Source organism: Eremothecium cymbalariae, chromosome 5, assembly GCF_000235365.1.
Source record: "Eremothecium cymbalariae DBVPG#7215 chromosome 5, complete sequence".
Classification (NCBI taxonomy): domain Eukaryota; kingdom Fungi; phylum Ascomycota; class Saccharomycetes; order Saccharomycetales; family Saccharomycetaceae; genus Eremothecium; species Eremothecium cymbalariae.
In genome coordinates this window covers 1015337-1041801 of record NC_016453.1, presented here as the reverse complement: position 1 = coordinate 1041801, position 26465 = coordinate 1015337, and the positions used below count along the sequence as shown (strand labels likewise).

General features: G+C 40.3%; 15 protein-coding genes and 1 further gene across 15 annotated transcripts; 7 read left to right on the top strand and 9 right to left on the bottom strand.

The window, feature by feature from the left end:
- Positions 1–4: 4 nt before the first annotated feature.
- TRP4 (anthranilate phosphoribosyltransferase) lies at positions 5–1102 on the bottom strand (the record flags this gene model as incomplete). The annotated part of the gene is made up of 1 exon (XM_003647023.1): positions 5–1102. The coding sequence occupies one exon, from the start codon at positions 1100–1102 to the stop codon at positions 5–7; it is 1098 nt and encodes a 365-aa protein (XP_003647071.1).
- Positions 1103–1589: 487 nt separating this feature from the next.
- Ecym_5511 lies at positions 1590–2761 on the top strand (the record flags this gene model as incomplete).
- A 508-nt stretch (positions 2762–3269) lies between these two features.
- Positions 3270–4295, bottom strand: Ecym_5510 (thioredoxin-disulfide reductase; the record flags this gene model as incomplete). Its single annotated transcript, XM_003647022.1, has 1 exon — positions 3270–4295. One exon carries the CDS (start codon positions 4293–4295, stop codon positions 3270–3272), a length of 1026 nt encoding a protein of 341 aa, XP_003647070.1.
- A 424-nt stretch (positions 4296–4719) lies between these two features.
- Positions 4720–5334, bottom strand: YPT35 (Ypt35p; the record flags this gene model as incomplete). Its single annotated transcript, XM_003647021.1, has 1 exon — positions 4720–5334. One exon carries the CDS (start codon positions 5332–5334, stop codon positions 4720–4722), a length of 615 nt encoding a protein of 204 aa, XP_003647069.1.
- A 343-nt stretch (positions 5335–5677) lies between these two features.
- Positions 5678–6658, bottom strand: GRE3 (trifunctional aldehyde reductase/xylose reductase/glucose 1-dehydrogenase (NADP(+)); the record flags this gene model as incomplete). The annotated part of the gene is made up of 1 exon (XM_003647020.1): positions 5678–6658. One exon carries the CDS (start codon positions 6656–6658, stop codon positions 5678–5680), a length of 981 nt encoding a protein of 326 aa, XP_003647068.1.
- A 397-nt stretch (positions 6659–7055) lies between these two features.
- YPQ2 (Ypq2p) lies at positions 7056–8027 on the bottom strand (the record flags this gene model as incomplete). The annotated part of the gene is made up of 1 exon (XM_003647019.1): positions 7056–8027. One exon carries the CDS (start codon positions 8025–8027, stop codon positions 7056–7058), a length of 972 nt encoding a protein of 323 aa, XP_003647067.1.
- A 230-nt stretch (positions 8028–8257) lies between these two features.
- Ecym_5506 (uncharacterized protein) lies at positions 8258–10720 on the bottom strand (the record flags this gene model as incomplete). Its single annotated transcript, XM_003647018.1, has 1 exon — positions 8258–10720. The coding sequence occupies one exon, from the start codon at positions 10718–10720 to the stop codon at positions 8258–8260; it is 2463 nt and encodes an 820-aa protein (XP_003647066.1).
- A 465-nt stretch (positions 10721–11185) lies between these two features.
- On the bottom strand, positions 11186–14197 carry KIC1 (putative serine/threonine protein kinase KIC1; the record flags this gene model as incomplete). The annotated part of the gene is made up of 1 exon (XM_003647017.1): positions 11186–14197. The coding sequence occupies one exon, from the start codon at positions 14195–14197 to the stop codon at positions 11186–11188; it is 3012 nt and encodes a 1003-aa protein (XP_003647065.1).
- A 388-nt stretch (positions 14198–14585) lies between these two features.
- On the top strand, positions 14586–16697 carry ATP22 (Atp22p; the record flags this gene model as incomplete). Its single annotated transcript, XM_003647016.1, has 1 exon — positions 14586–16697. The coding sequence occupies one exon, from the start codon at positions 14586–14588 to the stop codon at positions 16695–16697; it is 2112 nt and encodes a 703-aa protein (XP_003647064.1).
- A 244-nt stretch (positions 16698–16941) lies between these two features.
- On the top strand, positions 16942–18037 carry BIG1 (Big1p; the record flags this gene model as incomplete). The annotated part of the gene is made up of 2 exons (XM_003647015.1): positions 16942–17045; positions 17116–18037. The coding sequence occupies 2 exons, from the start codon at positions 16942–16944 to the stop codon at positions 18035–18037; spliced, it is 1026 nt and encodes a 341-aa protein (XP_003647063.1).
- A 185-nt stretch (positions 18038–18222) lies between these two features.
- On the top strand, positions 18223–19050 carry PEP12 (SNAP receptor PEP12; the record flags this gene model as incomplete). The annotated part of the gene is made up of 1 exon (XM_003647014.1): positions 18223–19050. One exon carries the CDS (start codon positions 18223–18225, stop codon positions 19048–19050), a length of 828 nt encoding a protein of 275 aa, XP_003647062.1.
- A 93-nt stretch (positions 19051–19143) lies between these two features.
- CIA1 (iron-sulfur cluster assembly protein CIA1) lies at positions 19144–20127 on the bottom strand (the record flags this gene model as incomplete). The annotated part of the gene is made up of 1 exon (XM_003647013.1): positions 19144–20127. One exon carries the CDS (start codon positions 20125–20127, stop codon positions 19144–19146), a length of 984 nt encoding a protein of 327 aa, XP_003647061.1.
- A 173-nt stretch (positions 20128–20300) lies between these two features.
- CYC2 (oxidoreductase) lies at positions 20301–21362 on the top strand (the record flags this gene model as incomplete). The annotated part of the gene is made up of 1 exon (XM_003647012.1): positions 20301–21362. One exon carries the CDS (start codon positions 20301–20303, stop codon positions 21360–21362), a length of 1062 nt encoding a protein of 353 aa, XP_003647060.1.
- Positions 21363–21523: 161 nt separating this feature from the next.
- MSW1 (tryptophan--tRNA ligase MSW1) lies at positions 21524–22633 on the top strand (the record flags this gene model as incomplete). Its single annotated transcript, XM_003647011.1, has 1 exon — positions 21524–22633. One exon carries the CDS (start codon positions 21524–21526, stop codon positions 22631–22633), a length of 1110 nt encoding a protein of 369 aa, XP_003647059.1.
- Positions 22634–22709: 76 nt separating this feature from the next.
- Positions 22710–25283, bottom strand: HIR2 (Hir2p; the record flags this gene model as incomplete). Its single annotated transcript, XM_003647010.1, has 1 exon — positions 22710–25283. The coding sequence occupies one exon, from the start codon at positions 25281–25283 to the stop codon at positions 22710–22712; it is 2574 nt and encodes an 857-aa protein (XP_003647058.1).
- Positions 25284–25491: 208 nt separating this feature from the next.
- CKB2 (casein kinase 2 regulatory subunit CKB2) lies at positions 25492–26304 on the top strand (the record flags this gene model as incomplete). Its single annotated transcript, XM_003647009.1, has 1 exon — positions 25492–26304. One exon carries the CDS (start codon positions 25492–25494, stop codon positions 26302–26304), a length of 813 nt encoding a protein of 270 aa, XP_003647057.1.
- Between the last annotated feature and the right edge of the window lie 161 nt (positions 26305–26465).

Genomic DNA, 26465 nt, shown 5'->3' with positions numbered 1-26465 from the left:
GGAACTATAATTGTTCTACATCTGCAAGAAACATTTCCATGGCCCGCAAAGCTCTTCCAGATCTGATGCTCTCTTCAGCAGCCTGCGTACCTTCTTTCCAGTTCTTTGTTCCTTTACACAAGCAGTAGGCCACAGCTGTGTTCAGGAGCAAGTAATCATAAATCGGGTGACCCTTGCTATATTTGGATTTAAGGATTTCCTTAAGAAGGATTGCATTCGAATCAGGGCCATGAGACTTACACTCTGACAGATCATGTTCTTCAAGACCAAACATCGAAGGCTCGAGTTCGAAAGAATTCACTTCATCGGAATTTGGACGTGCATGCCAGACAGTGGTTTTACCTATTGGAGATACCTCGTCAATCCCCACATGGCCCCACACTACAAATATCTCTGAATTTGGATACACCTTAGAGGCCACCTTTATGTATTGCGGTCCCAGCACTTTTGAGTAAACGCCCAAGATACGCTTGTTCACACGCTTCACAGGATTCAGCAGCGGACCCAAAACATTGCACACCGTAGGAACCTTCAGCTGCTTCCTTATAGGTACGAGAAACCCAGCGCGAGAGAAGTTTGGTGCCAACAAAAACAGAAAAGTATTATTCTTCCAAATCCTGCCCACTGTTTTACTGTTCAATTTCTGGCCACGACAGCCTAATGAATACAGCAAATCTCCTGCACCACTATTCGATGTACATGACAACCCTCCAAACTTACAGACCTTCAACCCAGGAATACCACCAACAATAATTGCAGAAGACGTTGACACATTGAACGTATTCTGCCCATCTCCACCAGTACCTACAATATCGACTATCACTTCATCATCGTCTACCGGACCAAGCTCTTCGTCAGCAACCACGTCCGAATATTGACGTAGAGCCTCCAAAGCTGCCGTTATGTAATCCGCCTTCATATCAAGGCCTTTAGCAGTTAATGCCCTAAAAAATTCTCCCGCCAATTTAATATTCTCTGGCGAGTTAGATCCTGAAGAAGAGCTCATCTGCTCAATAGCCATGAAAGCATCATAAAGCCCTTGCGGTGTCAACTCAGTAGGCTCCGCCAATACCTGATCTGTGTACTCTGTGATTAACAACATATTGATTTTTCCCAACCAAGAAGAACCAAATATTAATATTAAGGATAATAATAATTAATGAGTCTAATTTTATGCTGTCTGTTATAACGAGAATGAATACAACTAACAAGTCATAAAATTCTTCAGCACTGAAGCCTGAAATTGCCACCACCAAATGGCTTTTTATAATAAATTATAAAGTTACCACTTGCATCTGATGACCCATCAAAGTAGTCATATCACGATTAGAAATACAGTTAAAAACTACGATTTCCAAAAAATCTGGAATAGATATACATAATCACACCATACGGAATAACATATCGACCACGTGATATAGTGTTACCCTACCGTCACGTAAATGGAGTTTTTTGACAAGTGGACACACCAGGCTTAAGAACTATCAAAAATCGGATGGCAAACGTAGGACCAAACATGCTCCTAGATGTTAGGTTAAAGGTCAGCCAACAATACACAATAGCTGCCAGCTATAGGAAATTAAGGGGAAATGTTAAGTAGATCGGATGGCTCGCTTGTTGGTATTTCCAACTTACCAAATCAGCGGTATAAAATTGTCTCTAATAAGGGAGGAGTGTTCACTTTAATGTGCTGTGGTGAGTCGGGACTCGGTAAAACGACGTTTATTAATACGTTATTTCAAACAACGCTAAGTCCTCTAGAGAATCAGAATCGGCGCCAGCAGCCAATTAGAAAGAATGCAGAGGTTAATGTGATTAGGGCCATGTTGGAGGAGAAGAACTTTTCTTTAAGAGTGAATGTTATTGATACTCCGGGGTTTGGAGACAATGTTAATAATAATAAGTCATGGCAAACGATTATTGATTTCATTGATGACCAGCATGATTCTCATATGCGTCAGGAGCAACAGCCATACCGTTCTGTGAAGTTTGACATGAGAGTTCATGCAGTGCTCTACTTTATTAGGCCTACGGGGCATGGGTTGAAGCCGCTAGATATTGAGACTATGAAACGTATTTCTACCCGTGCTAATTTGATTCCTGTGATTGCCAAGGCGGATACATTGACAGCGAAGGAGCTACAGGACTTCAAGGTACGTATTAGACAGGTGATTGAGGCTCAAGATATCTGTATCTTTACCCCACCCTTGGACGAGGCAGACCAAGACGATCCTGCCGCGCTGGAACACGCGAACAATTAGTGCAGTCAATGCCGTTCGCTGTCATTGGCTCTGACAAAAAATATGACAACGGGTCTAACACCATGGTCGCGGCAAGAAAATACCCATGGGGTATTGTCGAGGTCGAGAACGACGCCCACTGTGATTTCCGTAAATTGAGATCTTTGCTATTGAGAACCAACTTACTAGATCTAATCTTGACCACGGAAGAGCTACACTACGAGACGTACAGGAGATTGCGCCTGGAAGGTAGTTCATCTTCTGTGGATGACAAGGACGGAATTCTCCCACATCCTGCACCTGCAAGAAAATTGTCCCACAATCCAAAGTTCAAAGAGGAGGAAAATGCATTAAAGAAATACTTTACCGACCAGGTAAAAGCAGAAGAACAAAGATTTAGACAATGGGAGCAAAACATTGTTAGCGAAAGAATCAGATTGAATGGTGACTTGGAAGAAGTCCAGGCTAAGGTCAAGAAGTTGGAGGAACAAGTGAGAGCATTGCAACTAAGAAAGCATTAAAACGTCAAGAGTTAGAGGAATAAATATTTGATGAAGAAGAAACACTAAAAAATTCATCTCACCCTACGGTGTGCAATGAAGCCGCACTATTGTTGAATATTTTTTACAGAGATACCATTTTTATTTTGTTTGCAGAAAGAAGCTTCTAGATAGCCCTCCTATACTATTTTTCACATTATATACCAATACTTTTATCATATTGAGTAGTAAGCTCAACGAGCACAACACCACAGTAGCAAGGGTATCTCGCCAGCTAGGAAGGGCCTGCCATTACTTGATGGTGTAGACTAAAGGAGTCGTTGTCTTATATATTCCATCAGTACTAAAATGCCAACCAACGCTAAAAATTGTTGCCAACAAAAAAATACAATCAAGATACCGTAATCCACTTTCAAGGTTGGTAAGTAATACATCAGCAACAAAGGATTAAAATTAAAAAAAAGCTTACTTAATAGTTGTCTACATATCAAGAAGTATGGTATACGTAAGGGTTCTTTTTTAAGAACACTCAATCCAATTCTGATATATATTTTTCAGCGTCCAAAGCTGCCATACAGCCAGAGCCCGCAGAAGTAACAGCCTGTCTATATTTCGAGTCCTGAACATCTCCTGCCGCAAATACACCAGGCACAGAAGTTAGACTAGTACCTGGAACAGTCTTGACATAACCAGTCTCATCCAATTCAACCTGGCCTGCAACTATTGCAGTAGCAGGCGTGTGTCCAATTGCGTAAAAGAAGCCGTTTACTGGCAATTCTGCTATCTCGTTTGTGCGCACATTCTTAATCTTCACCGCGTTCAAAAGGGTTCCGTCACCCAATGCTTCCAAAGGAACAGTCTCATACAAGACCACGATCTTTTCGTTTTTTTCCACACGTCTTCGCATAATCGTCGACGCACGCATCTGATCTCTTCTCACCAACATATACACTTTCGAACCATACTTTGTCAAAAAGTTGGCCTCCTCACACGCTGAGTCACCTCCACCAACTACCGCCAATGGCTTGTTCCGGAAGATAGGCACCGCACCGTCACAAACAGCGCACGCGGAAATACCCTTCTGCCAGTACTTCTCCTCGCCAGGCAAATTTAGACGCTTCGCCGAAGCCCCTGTAGCCAGAATCACAGCATCGGTAGTCGCCGGCTCGTCGTCCTCACTAAACTCGGTCCACAATTTAAACGGTTTGGAGGAAAGATCCAACCTAGACACCGTCTCCGTAATCACATCCGTCCCAAACTTCAAAGATTGTTCCTTCATCCTATCCATCAACTCGCTACCAGTCAAACCACCTGGAAAACCAGGAAAATTTTCAATTTCCGTCGTAGTCGTTAATTGACCCCCTGCTGCAATCCCGTTCGCAAACATACCCTCGTACAATGTAGGCTTGATCTCTGCCCTTGCCAAGTAGATGGCCGCTGTATGCGCGGCAGGACCTGAACCAATAATAGTAACTCTGTGATGAACCATTCTTAACTGTAACCTCTGAAATACTCTACTAGGAAATATCGTATTGCTCTTTTTCCCAAATGGCATAAAAACAACCACTTGAATTGAAAATCCTCACTTGAAATGGAGATACAATAAATACAACTGTTCCCGGCTACCTATATATTACGGCGAAAAAAAGCCCAACATGGATGGCATAGCTTTGTAATAATGTGGATCATGTTTTCTGAAATTATTGCAATTATTATTTATTTCCGGGATTCCTATTTCCGTGCTATAGTTTTTGGTTAGTAATCCTTTTATTCGAAAAGGGCGTTTGGAAACCCGGAGCATGGTTTCACGTGATATGCACGTGATAAGGAGGGCTGAAGCCGTTGTAAAGTGGGTAGACTTGACCAGGGAAGGCACTTAAAAGGAAACATGCGTGCAAGAATATATTGAATATTAGATTACACGACTAGGCTGGGACAATGGTGATCAGGAGATAGTACCGGGGTCGCACCCAGTTTGGTTACGCTCTTTGTCGGGGTTTATTGCGGCTGACGGTGGGTGCCGTGGGTGGGTAGATTCGCGAAGAGGACGGGCATGATGTTTGGATTTGGACCACATTGTATTCCAGAAACTTCTGTATTACGGCTGGGGCGTGGGAGACGACGGTGTGGTTCAACAGGACTTGGTCCAAGAAGTAATTGAGGCCGTCTCTTCTCTGACAGAGCCAGAGCTTGTTGAAATTGGCATCCTGATACCGCCATGCATTGTACCATTTCACTTGCGGCGGTAGTTTTGGAACTGCAGTCTGCAACCTGGTCGGTAGATGTGCCAGGAGTAGTTCCCTGAAATCGACAAAATCGCTGTAACGTTTTGAAAGTCTGATGACACGAGGTGTGTCAGTTGTTTGGAACTCTGCTTCGATGGTCCAGACAGTAAACTTGCATTGTGAAGATTTGTCATCATACCGGTCAGCATTTATGGTGGTGCAGCCGACGATATGCGCTGATTTAATCTGCAAGAGAGCCCCATGCGTTTGCTTGCAGTTGTTATCGCTATCGTCGGAATCACTATCATCCATCAGTCGTATAGGCTCTGGCGCGAGGAAATTTATGTTTTCAAGCAGCTGGGAGGGCATGTTGCAACCTATTGCTAGAGAGTTGTAAAATGCGTGCAGATGTCCTAAAGTCAAGGTATGCTTACTTTATAAATAAACTAATAACGTTGGCCATGCAAGGTGCATATCGTGAAAGATGGCCTTTTCTGGAATACATTGCATTTTTCTAATACAGCGTTTATAAGCAGAAGGACAGACGTCCCCTTCAGCAAGAACCGGAAACCAAAACTGTGAATCCGGGTAACGTACTGCATTGCCTCATCTAACCACTAGACATAGAACATATACTTAGATGTACATAAAAACCGTTATAACAGTGTCATTAAAGCTAGCTAGTTTAATTTAACCTTGTTCTCCCTTACAATTAGAAGAAGCCGGGCAATCTAGCCCAGTCCCATGGATCTAAGAATCTCAAGTTTTTGTTCAACGAGAAGATGTCGCTCATCTCGCTGTCACTCAATGTGAGAGCCTTATCACTATTCAAGTTGTTTAGCAAGCGTTCCTTTTTAGAAGACTTAGGGATGACAGCAATGCCTCTCTGGGTAGCCCATCTGAGAATGACCTGCGAAGGGGTGACGTCGTGTTTCTTGGCGATATTCAAAACGATCTCGTGCTCCAATAGCGGAGTAACATCCTTAGCAGCACTATTTCCTAGCTCCAAGAACGAGAGTGGTCCGAATGTCGAATAGGCCACCACCTGAATGTCCTTGCTCTGGGCGTATGTAACCAGCCTTTCCTGTGACAAGTAGGGATGGAGCTCAACTTGCAAAGCCACCGGCTTGATGCGTGCGCCACGCAATAAGTCCTGGATCAAACAAGCTTGGAAGTTAGACAAACCAAGCGATTTGACGAGACCCTCGTCAACAAGCTTCTCCATGGCACGGTAGGTGTCCAAAATAGGCACCTGTTGCTCGGAAACAATATTGTTGCGTCTGTCCTCTTCGCCTGTGTACATCTCAGGGGGGTACTTTTCCTCAAGAGGCACGTATTTAATGGGCAATGGGAAATGAATGTAGTACAAATCTACATAGTCAAGTCCCAAATCATTCAAAGTCCGCTGCAAAGCGAGCTTCACATGGTCCGGATGATGAAAGTTACACCATAATTTAGAGACGATGAATAGATCCTCCCTCTTGACGAGGCCCTCGTTGATTGCCTGCTTGATCCCAACGCCAATCTCCTTCTCGTTACCGTAGCACAATGCACCGTCAAACAACCGATATCCTAATTTAATAGCCTCATATACTTGCGTTGCTGCAACATCAGCCGAAAGCTTCCAGCATCCAAGACCAACAACAGGCATCTTCATGCCGTTGTTTAAAGTGTAAGTTCTAGTATCCGCCATATTATATCCTTTTTTGCTGTTCTAGCTGCCTATTTCCTTTGAGTAGGTTAGCGTATGTAAACTGCAACAACTTTTATTAATTGTTCGTCGAAAGAAGATTAAGGTCTCTTTTATAAACAATTTTCAACTAGTACCGTTGTTGGCTCTTTCGTGAAAAGACCCCTACTGGAAGATGCCTTGCAGAAGGCAAAAAGACAGATTCTTACAATTGTGTGTCCTAGATAGACACAGGTACACTAAAAGCTTTTCAACTTGCAGTATGGCATACGCATCTTACTAATAGAATGTAGTAGAAGAATAATTATACACTGGGGACGCTTTAAGATGAATGGAGAGCTATGGAACTTTGTATAGGGGATTTGCATTGAGTGTGAAAAAGGGACACGGAACGGAACATCTAATGCAACAGTGGTGTAATTTCGTTAGCGGTCACTTCAGCTTCCAATTGTGCTTCCAATTGTCTTAGCTTTGCATCATCGTAATACAATACATAATGCTGGTAGAAGTAGATAAAATCAAACAAAATAGTACCTACGCTGCCAATTAGGAATGGCAGTGATACCATAAGGTATTCATGCTTATTTGGACTGGTGAGGAATTCGCATGAAGTTAGGACGGATAAACCGTAGTTGAAATTTGACACTAATGTACAACCAAATAGAAATGGGGAAAGGCCATCAGTACTTTTGCGTCTATAATTCTTGATTAGCTGAGGCAATCTGCCTCCCACGTACAGGAATCCTCCAATCCAAGAAGATAGGACACCTATAGTTCCGGTAGTGGGGTTAGGCAAGGGTACCGTTGGAGAGTTAGGAATTCCATCTACCGTTTTCGATAGGATGTGCAAGGCTTGAGCCGGGCTTAAGTGGAAAAGTGTATAAAGCCAAGAGGCTTTACTTTTATATGCAGAAGAAGAATGCAGAGGAGGAGGAGGAGGAGTAGGAGGAGGTGGGGTAGAAATGGGGGATTGTTTGCCGGGGCTACTTGTAGCTGTTTGTTGACGACTGAGCGCAGTAGTCAAGCGCAGTCTATCTTCAAAAGATTTGGATTCATGGCCAGGAACGGCTAGTCTATTCTGGTGAATAACTCCGTAATAATAGTACTCGCCACACAAAATGAGATCGTTTAGTGTATAGTACAGCGCTAGAATAATTTGGAACTTTAGCTGTCCAGTTAAAATGGTTCCCAATAACGTTGTTAAATCTCCAAGGAGCCAACTTGATAGGAGGTATGGTGATAACCCTTCGACACTCTTATCTTGATAGGTCTCGATAAGCTGAGGCAGTAAGCTTATTAAACTAGTTGAAAAAGATATAACGCCACTTGCAGTGCTTATCTTGGGTAAAATAGGAATAGTACACTCACTCATGTCACCGTGTCTGACTTATTGTTGGAATATTATTTATTGTTGTTGTTAACTAATTAGTTGGGTAGGCGGTGCGTCAAGCAAGTATGTCAATGAAAGCTAACTTATTGAACCTTAAAAAAGTTTTTGGAAAGCGACATGACAAGAATACAAAGTATATTTAGATAAATGATAATACAAATAGCTAAAAGATATGAAGACTTTTTTTGTTCATAAATTACACGATAACCTACCTAAAATTTCTTATAGTAATTACGCCATTTTTTAACAAAAGTTGAATGAACATCGTCAGTAGCATGCAATTCTGGCCCAATAATTTGGAAGCGCTTTTCGATTAACGATAGCTCATAAAAGTCGTTAAATCCAAAATGATAATTCAGCAAAACGTTTAATGCTAACGAACATAAGATTTTATAATTTACAATAACATGCTTTTCACGATATTCGTCCCAATCTTTGTCTTCGTATTTCTGTCTGTCAATAGAGTCGCTTTTGAAAGGCTGGGAGTTCTCCGCAACAATGACATCTATACACCACATGAAAAATTCGTGGTCAAGTCTAGCCATTATATTCCACCAAGTAACAAAGTTCAAACATTTGGAATTAAATTCGAGGCTAAAAGCTTTATCATTTGCCAAATAATTAGCCATAACACCACGAGGATTTAGAATTCGGTTCTCATAACGGTCTTTAGTAACCTCATTGAAGCAAGTTTGCTGCAAGAGATTAACTAGGACCCAGACTTCTGACAAGTTGAGATGTTCTGTAATCAAAAAATGGTAGAAAAGTAACTCGTCGCCGATAAGCAGGCCCTGTTTGGAGATTGCCTTTAATTGTAGTAAATACACAAGTTCTTTGGGTGGTTCACCAACAACACAAGGCATCTGGGCCACCATAACTTTTATTTCCTGCAGTTTCTCGTGTGGAAACTTCATGGTCTGAAAAATAGCCTCTAACTTCGACAGATCATCAATATACTTCTCTTCAATAACTTTGGCAGTTTCACTTTGTAAAAGTGTGCGATAGACGAAGTATCTAGCGTCACTTGCTAAACTTGTTTCCCAGCAAATTTTCTTCAAATCATGTAAAGACGACTTCCTTGTTAAACCCCTATCAATTAAAATTGCCAGTTTTTTCCTATTTATTTCATTTTTATGTTGACGTTCTTCATGTTCCTTGTTTTTGTCCATCTGATTCACAGATGCTATATTCATTGCTTGGCGGATTTGTTTTTCATGCTTTGCACGTTCTTCAACGTCCTTTGGAGGCAACCAAGTAGGTCTTGACGGTGAACACATTGCTAGCTTACCAGAGGAAACTAGTTTTAGGTCTTCCATTCCCTCATCACTAGCGGTCTTGAACTCCATAGGTAGAACTTCTGCAGACTTAGTTCGTTCCCATAGTTTGGATTTAGAAAATTCTTTCGAAGAATCTGTGTACACAGAAGAAAGTGTACGTGAAGTTTGCTGAAAGAACTGCAGATCTGTAACGTTTTGTATGCCTGGAATTGGCGATGGAGGTAGTTGGAAAGAGTCCACGAAAGTTGAACTCTGGGATCTTTCCAACTTACCCCGTTTTTTCCCATCATGCTTCGTTTGTCTTGGAGATGCATTCAACGCCGAAAGGAATGGAGCAGCAGAGGGAGAAGCCACTGGCACATCCCATCCAAGATAGTTGCTCATATCATCGCTAACCTCATCACCAATATATGAACATTCTGAGAGCGACTTTGCAGATGAACCTGTAAAGTATAAAGAGGGCGACTCTTGTTCATCGTAAAACGTCTCTTTGTCTTTTATGGACTTCTGCAACATAACCTTATTTTGTTCTCTTCTTAGTCGAAGTCGCTGCGATGGGGTCGCAGCCTTGGAAGTCGTTACCAAAGACGGTGTGGTTTTCGAGTATGCTGGTATGCTATGTATCGTATTTTTCGGTGGTGGACTGGAAAACCTAGAAATACTAAGACCTGTATTCGAAACCGCCGTTGCCACCTCGGCTGTATTAGCATTCAAAAACGACACCTGTGACTTATTCCTGCAGCTATTGGTAAACATGTATTTTGTTTTGACACTTGCCCTAGATGTCGAATCCCACGTCTTCAACTCATGCTCTGAATCGTGAACCGTGGAAGATGTAAGATTACTTTCATATCTCTCTGTGAGGTCGCTGTCTCCTTCCACGGAAACGGCCACCGCTCCACTATCACAGTTCTCCACCTGATCGATTACAATGAAGGACCCCCTAGAAGAACTTGAATTCGATGCAGACGCACACGACATATTCAAATGAGAAGATAACAGGTCTGCAGCCTCTGTGACAATTGAATCATTCGATATGGGTCTCTCGGTTTTCAAAGACAGCGCTTTCTTCGATGGCGGCTGCTGGAACATCATGGACTGAAGAGAAACATGCGCCACCCCAGTCTCGTCACCCTCCTCATTCATTAAATTACCCAGCATGTTATCAGATGGTCGCCTACCTATACCAGTCCTCACTGTTCTACTGTTTGAAGATGCTGAACTGCTTCCTTTCGAATGATACCCATGTTTTTTACATTCATTTTTTGGAATGTTACTATTATTATTTTGTATAGTTAAAGAGTTAGAAGCTGTCCTTTCAGAAAGTGTAACAGTGGCTGTCTGATCTGTTTCCTCTTTTAGCGTGCCTAAACTTGACAGCATGACATCCGGGACCATTATAATGCTTGATGTTGTGTTCCGGTTTGGATGTGTTATGCTAGTTGAATGGAGTATATATATTTGTCTGTCTCATGTGCTTGCTAGTCGTAAATTTTATCACCATACAAAAAAGCAAAATGGATATATAGCACGGCAAAAACCAGGTTCAACAAGAGTAGTAGCTTTATTCACAAACTAATTGAGTTGATTCGGAAGATACCCTCCCATCCGAATGCATCCTATTTTTGGTTCATGCGGATTGCATCGGTACACCGTGAAGACAGGCTGTTTAAAAGATGTTTGAATGGTATGAATGTGGTTAGGCGCAGAGTAATTTAATTTATTCAGACTGACGCCTATAGTGGGAGACACCGAAAACATGGTGACGCGGAGATACCACAGCACATATATAATAGATATAAGAATTTTGGTTTATTGTATACATATTTGTAAAGTTGTGTATTGTTTGTGGACATGTCGAGTTTAATCGTTATCGTTAGACGTAGTAGTTTGTGTAGGAAGTACGTTTTTCAGTGCATTCTCCATAATGGGAAGGCCATCTTCAAACATTCTAAGCAACGTGTCGAGCTCGCGCAACACCATGGATTTCCTATCGACACGATGTGTGTCATCAGTTTCGTCTACATCGACAAACATATCCATGGGAAGCATTTTGGGAGGGACTTCCATATGAAGGAGAACGGGTTGAGCAACAATGATGGTATTTGAGGAGATTGCTGTACTTGTGGAGGTGACGTTATTAGTTGCGCTGGTATTAGAGTTTGCGATGGTTAAACTACTTATCCCTGGGTTTGCGGCAGCAGTCGAGGTAGATACAGCAGTTGCTGAAGTGCCATTTGCTGGGCCTGAACTAGTCATAGCGGTTGCAGTGTTTAAGTTAACCGGAATTACGGACTGTACACCTGTCTGCGTGTTAGTTGCGGCATCTATGGGGACAGTGGAGCTTGCTCCTGCTCTGTTTGAGGTGCTCGTGCTTCGTTTTAACTTGGCTCCAAAGTCAGGGGCCACCTTTTCTCCTAAAGGAGTCATTGCCACTGGAATGTTTGTAGTACTACTTGTATTGATACCAAATTGGTTTATATTACCATTAGAGCCTCCAGAGCCGCCAGAATAGGCGACTCCAGATGCCTGGTCATCTACTGAGCCTGAAATAAGTAGCTTGTTTGGTATCAGTGTAGTTGGCGAAGGCATCTGGAGCTTGAGATTAGGATTATTTCTTTTAAACTCGCGACTGGCACGTTCACTAATGTGGTAATGTTCCTTATCGACTGTTTTCAAATAGTTTGAAAAGCCACCACTTGTTAAGGAGCCCAATGGGGCTTGGACCATTGGAGGAACTGAAGGAATCCCTGTAGCCTGAGAGGAACTATCTAAGAGGTTGTTTGAACTCTGAGCTGGCTTCACACCAGAATGCAAGATTAAAGCAGCATTTTGTGAATGATTACCATTCGCTGAGTCTGTAATTGAAGTTGCTGCTGACACGATACGGTCTGGAGATATGTTGCCACTAACCCCACTTCTTAATGGAGAAGGAGACCTATCGACAGTAGATGAGGCAGAAGCAACGTTTCCAGCAGTTCCTTTGCTCGAAGCAGTAGAAGATATATGTGTATTCACTGAAATAACACGAGAAGACAATTCCGCACCAATAGACTTGGAATTACTTATAATACTGGCGTTATCGGCTCTAGACATTGCTGAAGCGGCACTTGACAAAGTCGGTCTTCTCTGCAGAGATGACATACCCCCTGGCCTTGGAATATTCTTAACGCCTGATTGATCACCCGTGATCGTACCAGCTTGACCTGTCTGTGGTGCTGTAACAGTGGTGCTGAGAGGCAGTTCTTCCGGAATCTCTATCTCCATAGGTGTTGTTAAAGCTGTGGAACTCAATGGGCCACTTTGCATATTAACCTTTAGGTTAGTTTGCAATATGGGTAGAATTGGAGTGCTTTGGCTATGATAGCCTGGACCATTTAAAAGAACGTCCTGTCGCTGGGATGGAGGCCCTAACGGTGTAGATGCAGAAGTATCATTTTCAGTAAGATGCATTGAAGATAGCGATTTAGCAAGCATTGGAAACTCGTTTTCTTCTTCCTCAGTAATTTTCTCGCTCTCTTCAAACAATAGTAATAACTGTTTAGAGGCCTTTGTCTCGGTCTTCATACTTTGAGAGATTGTATATGTGTTTTTGCCTTGCTGATTCCCCATTGACGGATTAGCTGTGGAATGCTGATTATATGCTTGGATTGTTGAAGTATTTGTGTTAGGATCACCTAGAGATTTACCAAAAGTAGTGCCTTGAAAACAGGGAGGCTTATTTGACTCGTAATATAGTTCTTCATCAGGATACGCATAGTTAACGCAACTCTGAGATCTACCCCAATCTGTTTCTTCCGGAATAGAGTCTATATTGATATCATTCTGAATAATATATTCATTTGAGTTCAAAGAATCGAAATCCCACTTCACTTCCACTTGATTGTCAGCACCACCGGAGTTAGCGCAATTAGCAGTAGTTTTATGTGGATCATCATCATCTAAATTGATCATTACGCTTTCCCTATTTTTATGCTTCTCAGAAAATAAAAGATATCTAGATATTAGTTCCTTCAAAATGGTAACTGAGCTGCCCTTATGTGTCTTCACTAACTTAGTAGTTAACAACTCCTCTGCAGTAGGTCTAGCCTCAGGGTCTTCATCTAAACAGAGAGCAATAAATTCCTTTAACAACGGAGAGTAATTTCTGCCTTCTAATCTTGGAGGCTTCGACTTAGTTATCAACTGCATTGCTCTTAATGCCTCTACATCACAATAAGGTGGATTCCCAGTAGCTATTTCATAAGTAGTAATCCCCAATGACCAAATATCAGCTTTAGTATTGTAATATACTCCTTCCATGATCACCTCCGGGGCCATCCAGTACGGAGTACCAGCCATCGTCTGCCGCTTGTGATTTGCTGTCGTCAACTGAGCTGCAACACCAAAGTCACACAATTTAACGTGACCGCCGTTGGTGATCAAAACATTAGCAGCCTTAATATCTCTATGAATCACATTATCCTTGTGAATATACAGCAGGGCAACCAACAAGTTTCTTACTATAACACCCAAATACTTCTCATCTATCTTCCCTGGTCGTAGCAACGTCCTAAGTGAACCTCCTGCGCAGTACTCCATGATCACCCACAGTTTTGTTTCGTACAAAAAAGACCCATAATACTGTGTAATGTTCGGCACCTGCTTTAAAGAAGAAAGGAATTGCACCTCCTTCTGAACATCCTCTACTTCATCTTCCGGACAATCTAGATTCAGAACCTTAATCGCATAAACCTGCTTCGTTTTAACGTGATATGCTTTATACACGACACCAAATTTTCCTCGCCCTACTATTTCTGTTCGTCTAAATGCCTGCGGAGTTAGAGCACTACCTCCCACGTTATGCACAATGGAGCCACCACTACTATTTGACATCACACGTCACGTAACTTCCAACTCCTTCTAGCTCTCAACTATTCCGTCAGACCTAGTTTACAACTTTTGCGTTTGCATTTACTATTAAAGAACATCTATCCGCTTTAAGTGATGAGATTTTCCGAAATGCTTCCAAAAGTAAAACAATAGGCGCATATTTAAATCGTCATATACGAATGATCACGTGATTATGATTTATGATCCCAAATTGTTGCCAATCGTAGTGGTTATCATGTCAAGTTCAAAGTGTGATTAGTAATTCAAGTAGCTAGGATGTAGGTTAATGCGTTTTTAGTTCTTTTTGTGGTGGTAATGCAGGTTTTAGTCTGTTTTAATGATTTGTAAGGAAGTGGTGATATTGCGGAAAATGCGATGAGATGAACTTTTTATGGAATTGCTTACATATAATAGTAGATTTGGTGATCGAATTGCAGGGCACAGGGAAATGTTGAGAGTTGGTGGTGGATGTTTAAAATGCTTAAGGCATTGTTACTCTAGGAAGCCTCTTCTGAGGGATGTATATGAAGCTTTAGATTCTTGGGGTTCTAATTACAGTCAGGTTGCAAAGAGGCCAGAATTGAAGGAATTTATTAGTGGTAATTTATTCGAAAATGATTCTGTTGGGTCATTTAAAACATTAAAGAATAAGCTGGAAAGAAAATATGCGGCAGGTTATAGTACTGTGATCGCCGAGCTGTCTAACTCAATGGATGGTAAACTTTCTAAGGTTTTTATTGATATGATTTTCCTAAGGCGTGCTGGACGTCGACAATATCAGTCATTTGTTGAAGTTCTGCAAACTATTATAAACCAACCATTGAAAGCTGAGGAAAAGTTTAGGATGATTTATTATACTATTAGTCTGCAGAAAGCTCTGTATCCCACATTGAGCGAGAATAATGGCGTACTTGTTCCAGATGAGATCCACCGGTGGTTCTATCAAAATGTGCAACCTCAGGAATACTTCAATCATTATTATTTCTTGATAAAAAATAATGTGTTGCTCCAGTCCCATTTTGCTAGTTTAATGTTGCTACGTTTACTGAAGGGTTCGGAAATGGACTCTCAGCTGGCATCATTTCAATTATTCTTATACGATAAGAAGGATAAGAACATATTTGACAAAAAATTTACGTTGTTGTACAACTATTACAATATGCATATTATTATCAACTATACTATCCAAAGGGGAGATTTTAGATTTATTCAAAACTATTTTGAGGCCATGGGGCGTCGGTTAGAGACCAAAGAGTTGTTGAACGAAGAAATCCCAGCTAATGCTCGGAAACTGATGTTTATGAATTACACGAATACCATGTTGCGTTATGCTAGAGCATCAAATGATCCAAAGCTATTTTTCGGGATGTTCACTACCTTTGTTAGTTCTCTTTCTACTGATATCGATCCATCATTTATCCATAAACCGCTGAAACAGGTCATCGATTATTTTCGTGAGAATAACTTACCCAAGTATGTATTCAAGGTGATGGCCCTATTAAACAAGTTCCCTTTAGCTAACTCAAATAAGAAATTTACCAGTCTTAAATTGGGTACCATTGTTTCAACACTACGTTCCTTTAGTGATGTCAAGTTAACTACAAGTTATGTGGTCAGAACTTACAGGTCCACGAAGACAAAATATATGTTAAATGAATTGGGTCTGTGGAAATTAGTATTTGATGGAAATATTGGAAAGTTATCTGGAAGTGCCCTCTATTCTGCTGAGGAGGACGCAAAAGTTCTTCCTATTGACGTACCATTGTCGATGACACTGAACTCCATTCCAGATAACTGTGTCTTATGTGAGCTGTACCAGGCAATTCTTAACGACCAAAGGACGAAATTAATAGAGCAAGAGTATCGGGATTTAGTGATTCAATTGTTTGGGCTTTATAAAAACTTCATCGTTCGCCACAGGCACAAATTCCTATATTATAAAGTTAACACTAGCGTATTGCGAACATTCATGCATAAACTGAGATTTGAACTCCACGAAGATAAACTAGCTTATCAACTGTTATTAGATTTTTACCAAACTATTAAAATGAAATCAAGATCTGCTTCTAAATACTCTCCATTTGGCATTATGCTATATAAAAATAATTCTTTGAGCCAGACTGAAGTTAATCAAGCATTAAAAATTATGGAGGAGTGCTCTATTCCATTGGACTTTAAAACGTTAACAACCATGGTTTTGAGGTGTATAGCAATGAATGATATCGAAAAGGCACACAACTGGTATATGAAGATAGTTAATGGACGATTCCAAATAAAGAACTATGACATTATAAATGCTGCAGTAAGCCACGGGTGGAAATTGCCAAGTGATGTTGACGTTTCAACTTTATCTAAACCAACTGAAAAAGTTGAAGCAAACTCTCCTACGGATCCACTGGACCCTTATTTAGATGAAGATGCTTTGGATTACGCTGATTTACTTGTCGAACAAGTTGAACAAATAGCACAAAAAATGGAAAGCAATATTCAAAGCCCTGCCTGAACGCTACAAATAGCATTGAGTCATATCATGATATAAATATCGAAAAGTACAGCTTTTATGTATAATCTGAACTTGTATATATTAAGATATAAATTTTCTTGTAATCAATAATTTTGCGCATGCATATTGCATAAAAAGAACGTTAGTCACGAAAATACATTTGGTATTCTCTTGCATCAGCGAATCGACAACAAACCCAAAGCACAAAAAAGGGTTGCAAGCTAAAGCAACAGAAATACCAACTATGAGGATATTGAGTTTCTGGATACAACTAATACCATTGGTGCTAGCCGTGGCAGCACAGGCTTACAATGGATCAGTACCGGCTATCCTATTTTCATACAATCTGTATGTAATAAATAAATACCAGCAATATGACAGTTTCTATACAAATTCAAAGGTACTAACAACTCAACAGTTCTCCAGGGATGATAAGGCACCAACAGAATTACGAATCAAGCTCTGTGCTTCCTAATAAAAAGTTCAAGACTATTGCTACCGAATTATTAGAGCATTGTAACTCCGATGCATATATTTTTGTAAATCAACCTGGACTAAAAGTATCAGATTTTACTTCTCATTCTGAATCATGGCCTTCGCTTTCAGGGTATATTAGAGGATGTTCAACTGCATTGAAGTTCGAAAAGATAGAAGTTAATGGTGAAGACCACTTCGAGGATTTTATCAAATATATCAAGAATAATTGCGATGTGAACCGAGAAGTACGGCTTAGTGGATTAAATCCTGATAAATTCCAAACATACATCGATATAAATAAAAGGGCCATTCGCATTGATTTCCCTCCTTTACCTGCCGAAGATTCTCTACCCACTATATTACGCGATGAGGCTATTAAAGAACGAGACTTGTTTTTAAGAAAAGTTCTTGCCCAGATACCTTCACCTCGCCAGACGTTGATATTTACCTCGTTAAAGTCTTTAGAGAATAAATCCACTGAAGAGGATACGCCCAGCGATATATTTCCTCAAATTTTTAACCATGAATCAAGAGATGAGGAATACGAACGAAACAGTAGAACCATTGACGTAAAACCCTACTTCCCAACCCCCCGTCCAAAATTCCAACTTCCAGATGATAGCCATATCAGTGTATTTGATCCTAAATTTCTTGAGGACAATCGTAATATTCTGAGACTAATAATATTAGCTGTAATTGGTTCCATAACCTTGCAAGTATATTCGATGGTTTCACCGTCCTTCCGCATATCTTCATCTTCATCTAAACCCACAACCGTTAACAAGACTGCTGCTGTTCAACCTGCTTTACATATTAAAACACCTCATCCACCGGAGAAGCATAAAACAAGAATAGATGGTTAGAGTAAACCATATAGAAATAATCTTTTTATTTTTGTTCTTTTTAACATTGTATAGACTGGCGTTAGCTTATTATATAACAGAGGATTTTCGTTACAAATTCAAAAACAGTTCTCCGTGCCAATTACTTACTAACAACACTGAAAATATTGGAGCCAACGAACATATCAAGAACACACTACCCCGAGATGTCGCTGTTTGACGGGACTAAAATCGAGCCCGCTAGGTATAGTGATAATCCCGAGTTTGAAGAATGGCATAGTGCTCTTAAAACAAATTTATTTGAGATTAATGGTCATTTAGGTACATTTCAACAGTTTATAAAGGGGTTGGAGACTAATTATAGAAATGGCAAGTATACAACAAAAGTAGTAGAGAATATAAATTATAGGTCAATCGAGATAATTAATGTGGTTTCTCAGTTGTTTAAGGCGTCGAATGCTTTGGTTCAGAAGGCCAATGCGATACACGATTCAGATTTAGATAAAGCCCAGCTTATATCCAGAGATAAGTTAAACAGGGACCTTAGGTTTTCAATACAAGAGTTCCAAAAGTACCAGATACAGTTTGCCAATGTGACCAAAAAGATCAATGAACGTGCAAAAGTTGTATTGGATGAGCAACAAGTTCAAAATGAGGGCAAGAATGATTTACTAGAAACGGACCATGAACAACAAGAACAGCAAACTATAATTATAGAACGGGAGCCCATAAATAACGAGGAATTTGCATATCAGCAGAACTTAATAAGAGAGAGGGATGAAGAAATCTCTAATATCGAGCGGGGGATTATTGAATTGAACGATGTATTTCAAGACTTGGGCTCCGTTGTTCAGCAACAAGGGCAGCTTGTTGATAACATTGAAAACAACATATATACAGTTGTTACCAACACTCAACAGGCCTCTAATGAGCTATTAAGGGCACGCAGACATCAAAAAAATACTAATAAGTGGTGTCTATACATTCTTGTGGCCCTAATAGGCTTCGCTATCATACTTTTAATGGTTTCTTAGTGTATATGCAAGACAAACCTAGCACAGAAAAATGTAAAAAGTATATATATGTATATTGGGTAATATAATATTCTGGATTAACTATCTACATGTTTAAATTACTAATTCCCAGATATTTATACATCCATCATCTCCGCCTGTGACAAGTGCAGGACGACCACTCAGTTCAACCCACTTGACAACATTTACTTCATAAATGCCATGTGCGAATTCATGCCTCGCTAGAAGTTCCCAGTTTCCATCGGTTTCTTTATAAACGGCTAATATACCATCTGAACCCGCACTAGCAATAATACCATCCTTACTCCAACTAACGCTGTATATGGCCCTAGTATGGACGGCAGGTAGGGTTGCCTCTTGTATCCACTCCTGCTCATTGGTATCGGGATTTTCGTCTACGCATTTCCAAATACGAACAGTAGCATCATCGCTACAACTGCATAGTCTGATTACAGATTCAGATGCTTCAAAGCCCGAGCACCATACTGTCCCCTGATGACCTGTCAGTACTGCACAACACTCCAAATCGTCATCATACTCTTTCCAAACTCTAATAGTATCGTCGTATGAACTTGAAGCCAAAATATTCGTGCTGGGATGCCATATAACGTGCTTTATATCTTGTGAATGTTCCTGTAGTACACTAATGCACTCGAAGTCTTCACCCATTTCGTCTGTTTCCCAAATCCATATACTTTTATCCCTAGAACAAGTAGCCAAATAATAACCACTGTGTGACCATGATACCGATTTAACTTCATTTTCATGTCCCTCAATGATAGCCAACAAGTCGGTTTCTGAGCTAGAATATCCATTATCATCTCTTCCCCATATAGAAATAGTGGAATCAAATGATCCTGCAGCTAGAATATTGGAATTCGGTCTCCATGCAACGCTTCTTACAGCCTTTTTATGAGCAGTATCATCTAGTTCATCAATCAATTGAAAATCATTCAAGTCAACGAGCTTAATTTTGCGATCAGCTGAACCAGTGGCTAAGACATCTTTTGAAACATCAAGTGACCAGCATTTATCTTTATGAAGCTTTAAAGACTTATTTAGTTTCAGATATGGCATACTTAGTTTTATTTCACACAGCTAACTCTACGTTTAAACGATATTTCAGTATATATAGTTGTCCTAAAACATGGAAGTGATTCACTAGCATTTTTTTGAACGATATTGAGCGGACGTTGGATGAACCAATTTCAGCACCTAAGGTGCAAAAAGGAAATACGAGAAGTAGTAGAATGGTGCGAGGACGAGTATTAAAGTTATCTACGTCTTTAATATATCAGCATAAGCGTTCCAAAGGTTTCAAAAGATGGGTCACGTTTATTGCCCTTGGGTTTGGCGTGACGGGCGTAGGATGCTGCTACTACTACAGTGAACATTATTACCATACCGAACTATCTAATGAATATTTTACCAAGTACAGGATATCTTATAAGAAGGATATAGACGAGAGCCATTTTTTATTGGAATTAACCCCTCTGAAGCCTCAGAGAACGAATTTATGGTCTGCAATGGCTTCTTATAATTTATGGTCCGTGGAGGTAAAACAGCCCGATATTATGGTTGTTAGAAGATACACCCCACTACCTCTAGAAGTGGATACCGTCAATGATAAGCTTGAAGTATTGAAAGATGGATACAATGCTAATGGAAAGCTATTATTTTACATCAAAAACTATGAAAATGGTGAAGTTTCCAAATGGTTAAGAAGGTTGCCAACAGACCGTACCATAGAAGTGCGAGGCCCATATGTTGATTATGAATTCCCGAGGGATGATCATGAGGTTAAGCGAAGTAGGTCATTTCTTTGGGAACAAGATGATTCCGGCTTTGCTGAGCGTTTCAACCATCAGCCATTTGATATTTCAATGTTCACCGCAGGAACAGCAATAGTAACAGCACTTCAGTTACTTCTAACAGAGGATCCATTTAAAGGGAAGATTCAATTGTTTCATTCATGTAAGGATATACAGGAACTAGGACCACTTATAAAATTCTTGTATCTATGCGAGCAAAAGAAAAGGCTACAATTGCATATGTTTGAATCGAGTAAAGGTAATAGTATCAGATATGATGCATCCAAGATTGAACCCCTGATATCTAGGCCTTGTTCATATGTTGGAAGCACTCCATTTACTTCAATAGAAGACAGTATCAAGCCAGTGGCATCTCTAGTTTGTGGTCCAGACGGTTATATTACTACTATCTCTGGAATGAAATACGATTTAGCCCAAGGACCAATCTGCGGATTGCTCGGTAGCAAAGGTTGGAATAATTTCAACGTATATAAACTTTGATATAGAATAACTTTGTGTATATTGGAAGACAATTTCTTGTACTCTGTCAATTTACTAGGTCAAATTTTTATGCCAGTAAGAAATAAGAGAAAGTTGACGTGAAAAATAGAAATTCACCTCCAACAAAGATCAAAAGTGGTTTCATAAATGTTAGCACTAATATGCCCCTGTTTATATATGTAACGAAGAGGCTAAATTCAACTCTCAAACATATAGTTCATGATGCGACTAACTATAAATTGCCACAAAATGCCACTGTATTTAGTATGATCCAACCAACAGGGAAGTTCCATTTGGGTAATTACTTAGGTGCTGTTCGAGTCTGGAAAGATATAACGGATTCGAATGATGGAACCAGTAGATTCATATTTGGAACTGCTGATTTGCATGCTATGACTAATCCCAATTCAGATCCCGAAAGATTTCGCCAATTGAGAAGAGAGGCTATTGCAAGTATATTATCTGTCGGTATCGATCCAAAAAAGGCCATTATTTTCCACCAGTCTCAAGTGCCACAACATTCGGAATTATTTTGGTATTTAACAACAATTGCGTCAATTGGGTCCTTGAATAGAATGACCCAGTGGAAATCGAAAGCTAGAATTGAAGGGTCTAATAATTTGGACACTGTGGGTAACGTTAAGTTGGGCTTATTCGCATACCCTGTATTGCAGGCTGCTGATATATTACTTTACAAGTCAACTCACGTACCTGTGGGTGATGATCAAACACAACACTTAGAACTAACGAGACAACTGGCTCAGAGTATCAATGCATTATTCAAAACCAAATACTTTCCTTTACCAACCACGTTCTATGCTCCCAGTAAAAAAATTTTAAGCTTGCTAAATCCTGAGAAGAAAATGTCTAAGAGTGATACAAACCAATCAGCAGTGATATATATAAATGACGAGCCTAATATTATTGCACGAAAAGTTAAAAGAGCTGTAACTGATTCAATTCAGAATGTGTTTAACTACGATCCAGTAAATAGGCCTGGTGTTTCAAATTTAATTAATATTGTTTCGGGAATCCAAAGAAAGTCCACTGCAGAGGTTGAATCAGATATTATTAAGCTAAAAAGTCATAAAGATCTGAAGGATTACGTGACTGAAGTGATTGTAGAAGAGTTAAAGGAACCTCGAGCGAAATTTTCGAGATATATAGCAGACCAGGGCTATCTACAGGAAGTTGAGAGACTTGGCTCCGAACGTGCCAGCACAATTGCTGCTAAAAATCTCAAAGATATTAAGCACTTCCTTGGGTTTTAAAACAAAGACAAAGATTTTACCATTCATCAACTATCTGCAACTTCTGTAAAAAATAAATGTTTAACTAACCAAATTATTACAAAGACATATCGATAATACCAAGCGCAGATGCATAGCTGGTAGTCACCCTTTGAACCTGTCTGATGTCTGCACAGGCTACTAATATCCGTTTTAATAATTCTTCTCTACTGTGATTAGCTACAGTGCTGTCCTTATAATCGCCATCATTGTACAACCAACCCAGTACATCATCCAATCTGTTTTTGAAACCCATTTCTGCTAGCCTGATACAATACACGATGAGCAATTTTGTGAATTCCTCTGTTTCATTTAACTTTAGAGAAACCAATATTCTATTTTCTAAATGGGATAAGGTGACAATATCTTCTAGGTTTTCAAAACCTTCTTTCATTAAAATTGTCTTCGCAAACCTCTGAAGATTACGGATACGGCCCTTCCTGGACATTTCATCGTTGGTTTTCGATTCAAGATAATTCACAATACTCAGTTTGTTTCGCCTTACTTCGTCGATCAAATGCTCAGCATCCGAATTCCAATATTTATTTTTCTTATCATCTTTGTCACCGTTGCCCAACGATGAATTAGTACCTGTTTGCGTAGTATTTGTAAAGTCCCAATATTGTGAGCCATACGCCCACCAAGAATCGTTAACTAACATCCAGGCTTCCATATCACAGTCAAACATGTATCCATCTCCATTACTGAGAGTTATCAGGGGAACACCATTAGAAGTTACAGTACACATGGTTATATTTTCAGCACGAGTGAGAACATCATCGGAATATCTTAAAGTTGGGTTCAATAGTGGATAAACGGTATTCATTGGAAATTTTAATTTACCTTGTTTGACATCCCAGCAGTACAGTTGGCCCATACTAGTAACACAAAGCAAATAGTCTCCACAACCTTCTAAGAAACTGATAGGTACACCCATTATCATTGGCGGTAGAATTTTCTTGCCTGAACAAGAATAGACATAGATTACACCTTCTTCGGTGCAGTAAGACCAAAATGAATCACCACATGTGCATATAGTAATGAATTTAGGGGTAAAGTCCTGAAACAAAGTCGTATCCTTATCACTTTCCTTGAGAGTTAGAGTGATTGTAGTTGGTTTCTGTTCATTACCCGTTCCATTCTTAATTTCCATTACCAAGTTTTTGTTTACAAAACTGTTATATTGGAAATTTAAGCGCACTTTAGGAGTCGCTAGCCGAATTTTGGAAAAGGAAATATTAGGTATCAGTAAGTTTGTATCAAGAAAGTCAATCGGTTCTATATCTCTCCTCTGCTTCTTCGAAGAAAGTCCATTAGATTGCGGTTCTTCCCTCGGTCTACGTTTCAAATCTTTTGGAACTAGGTATGAGGGTTCATTAAATTCCATCGAATTGCTTTTAATCACAATAGGAGCAACCTTCTTCTTTCCAGATTTAATTAGAGAAATCCCATTATTGGCCTTTGGATCACTTTTAATATCCTTAACCGGTTTAACATCTGGTTTCTCACCTTGAGCCTCAACTTTTGGCAGAGGCAACGGTAATTGTTCCAACAATTGTATATCACTTCTTTGCTTCAAAACTTCGTCCTTCGGAAGTACTTTACCAAGTTCAATTTCTTGGAATGCGAATACAAATAAGTATCCATCATTACTGATTGCAAAAAGACTCGTACCGTCTTCTGACCATTGCAAATCGGTTATAAAAGTGTTGGTTACCTTTGCAGCATTGAACAGAGGCTTCGCACGTTTTGAATTCCAAACGACAATATTGCCATCATCGTTTCCTGATGAGGCCAGCAGGTTATACTGGGTGGAGGGCTTATCTTTATTCTGCTTCTCATACAAACATGGGGAAAACTTTAAAATCTTACATTTGTCAATGTACCCCACTAGCGTTGACTGAACAGCAAAGTTGGAGTTCCTTTCTAAAAGCTGTACAGAAGGAGTACTATTCTTAATAGAATTGACCATCGGTAATAATGTCCCCTGTGGAGACATAGATATATTGTAGCTCAAAGGATTCATTTGCACGTACTGATTCAATTGATGATGAACCTTAGTTGATCCTAGTTCATCGTACTGGTAAATTGTAACAGACCTATTCTGTAAGATCACCGTAAGCAGCTCCCCAAGAGGGTCTACAATCAACGTAATCGGCTTCGCGTTTAAAGTGATCGTACCCACCTTTCCCCAGGTAGCCACATCATAGAGCCATACCTTATTCTGACTGCTCACACCCACAAACACAGTCCCATGAACATCATCGTATTTCATATCGGTTACACACTCATCCTTCTCAAATTCTACAAACTTTTCAAAAGTAGTCGCTTCGCGTGCTATTCTCCAATCAACATCCACAGCCGAACGCCAGATAGTCCTATCCCCTGCAATAACCAATTGCTTACCAATTACAACCAGATACCTAGGCAAATCTTCTTCAACCGGTAACTCCATCTCAAACTCGCTTCCCATATTTCTCACGGGTTTCTTCCCCTGGGCTGCCTGCTGGAGATCACTGCAATCCCATACCGAGATGCGATTGTTCCCCACTAAAACCAACTTGTTTTCTAATACATAACTAGCTGATAACAGACCATTATGTAGCGGCTCTGGGAACTTCAATAACTTCATAGCCGACCAGGTAGGACACTTGACAACCCTTTCCTTTTCGTCTTGTAGTAATGCTGAAGCCTTAAAAGCTTGCAAAGTACGGAAATTTTCTTAAGAGGGAGAAGGGCGAAAAGTAAAAAAGACTCACTCACCCATCAAAAGCGTTTCTTAGTAGAACGGTCAATGAACGCCAATAGTACATATATTTGGTTAATTGACAAGCTGAGGAATGGAAAATCCTAAGGAAAGAGAAGAGAAGCAAGCAAGCATGTCTCAGAAGAGCACTGATGATACTGGTGCGCCAGAAGCAGCGGATGTGGAGATGCCGGACGTCCTTGAGACGAACTCGACGGGGTCTAGTGATTATGTTGAACTATGGGTAGATCTATTTTTGGGAAAGAAAGGCCATGAATACTTCTGCGATGTAGATACGGATTATATGACGGACCGGTTTAATCTGATTAACTTGCAAAAGACGGTCATCAAGTTTACGCAGGTAATTCAGTACATGGTAGATGAATTGGACGACTCGACGTTGGAAGCGATGTCCCGGACGAAGCTCAACCAACTTGAATCCGATGCAAGGAAGCTATACGGATTAATCCACGCACGGTATATAATCACAATCAAGGGCTTGCAGAAGATGTTGCAGAAGTACCGCGACGCGGACTTCGGTAGGTGTCCCCGTGTCCATTGCAACTTCCAGCCACTTCTGCCTGTCGGTCTCCATGATGTACCTGGCATCGATTGTGTCAAGCTCTACTGCCCATCATGCGAAGACCTCTACATTCCAAAATCCTCTAGACACAGTGGTATAGATGGGGCTTACTTCGGCACCAGTTTCCCCGGCATGTTCTTGCAAGCCTTCCCTGAAGTCGTTCCAAAGCACCCCACTAAGCGGTATGTTCCTAAGGTGTTCGGATTCGAGCTTCACAAACAGGCCCAGCTAGCCCGTTGGCAAGAGCTCCAAAGATTAAAGTTAGAGGGTGAACTTCAACATAAGGGCGTAGATCTAACCAAGAATGGCGGTTACAAGAAATGAGCGACCCATGTATACACAGCTATCTCTTCCTCCTCTCCGGCCCTGGCCTCTCACATGTACTATATAATATACGATACATTCTATATATATGTGTGTCTCCTCTCAGCTATATATATATACATACACACAAGATGTATATATATGTATGAATACAAATGCCC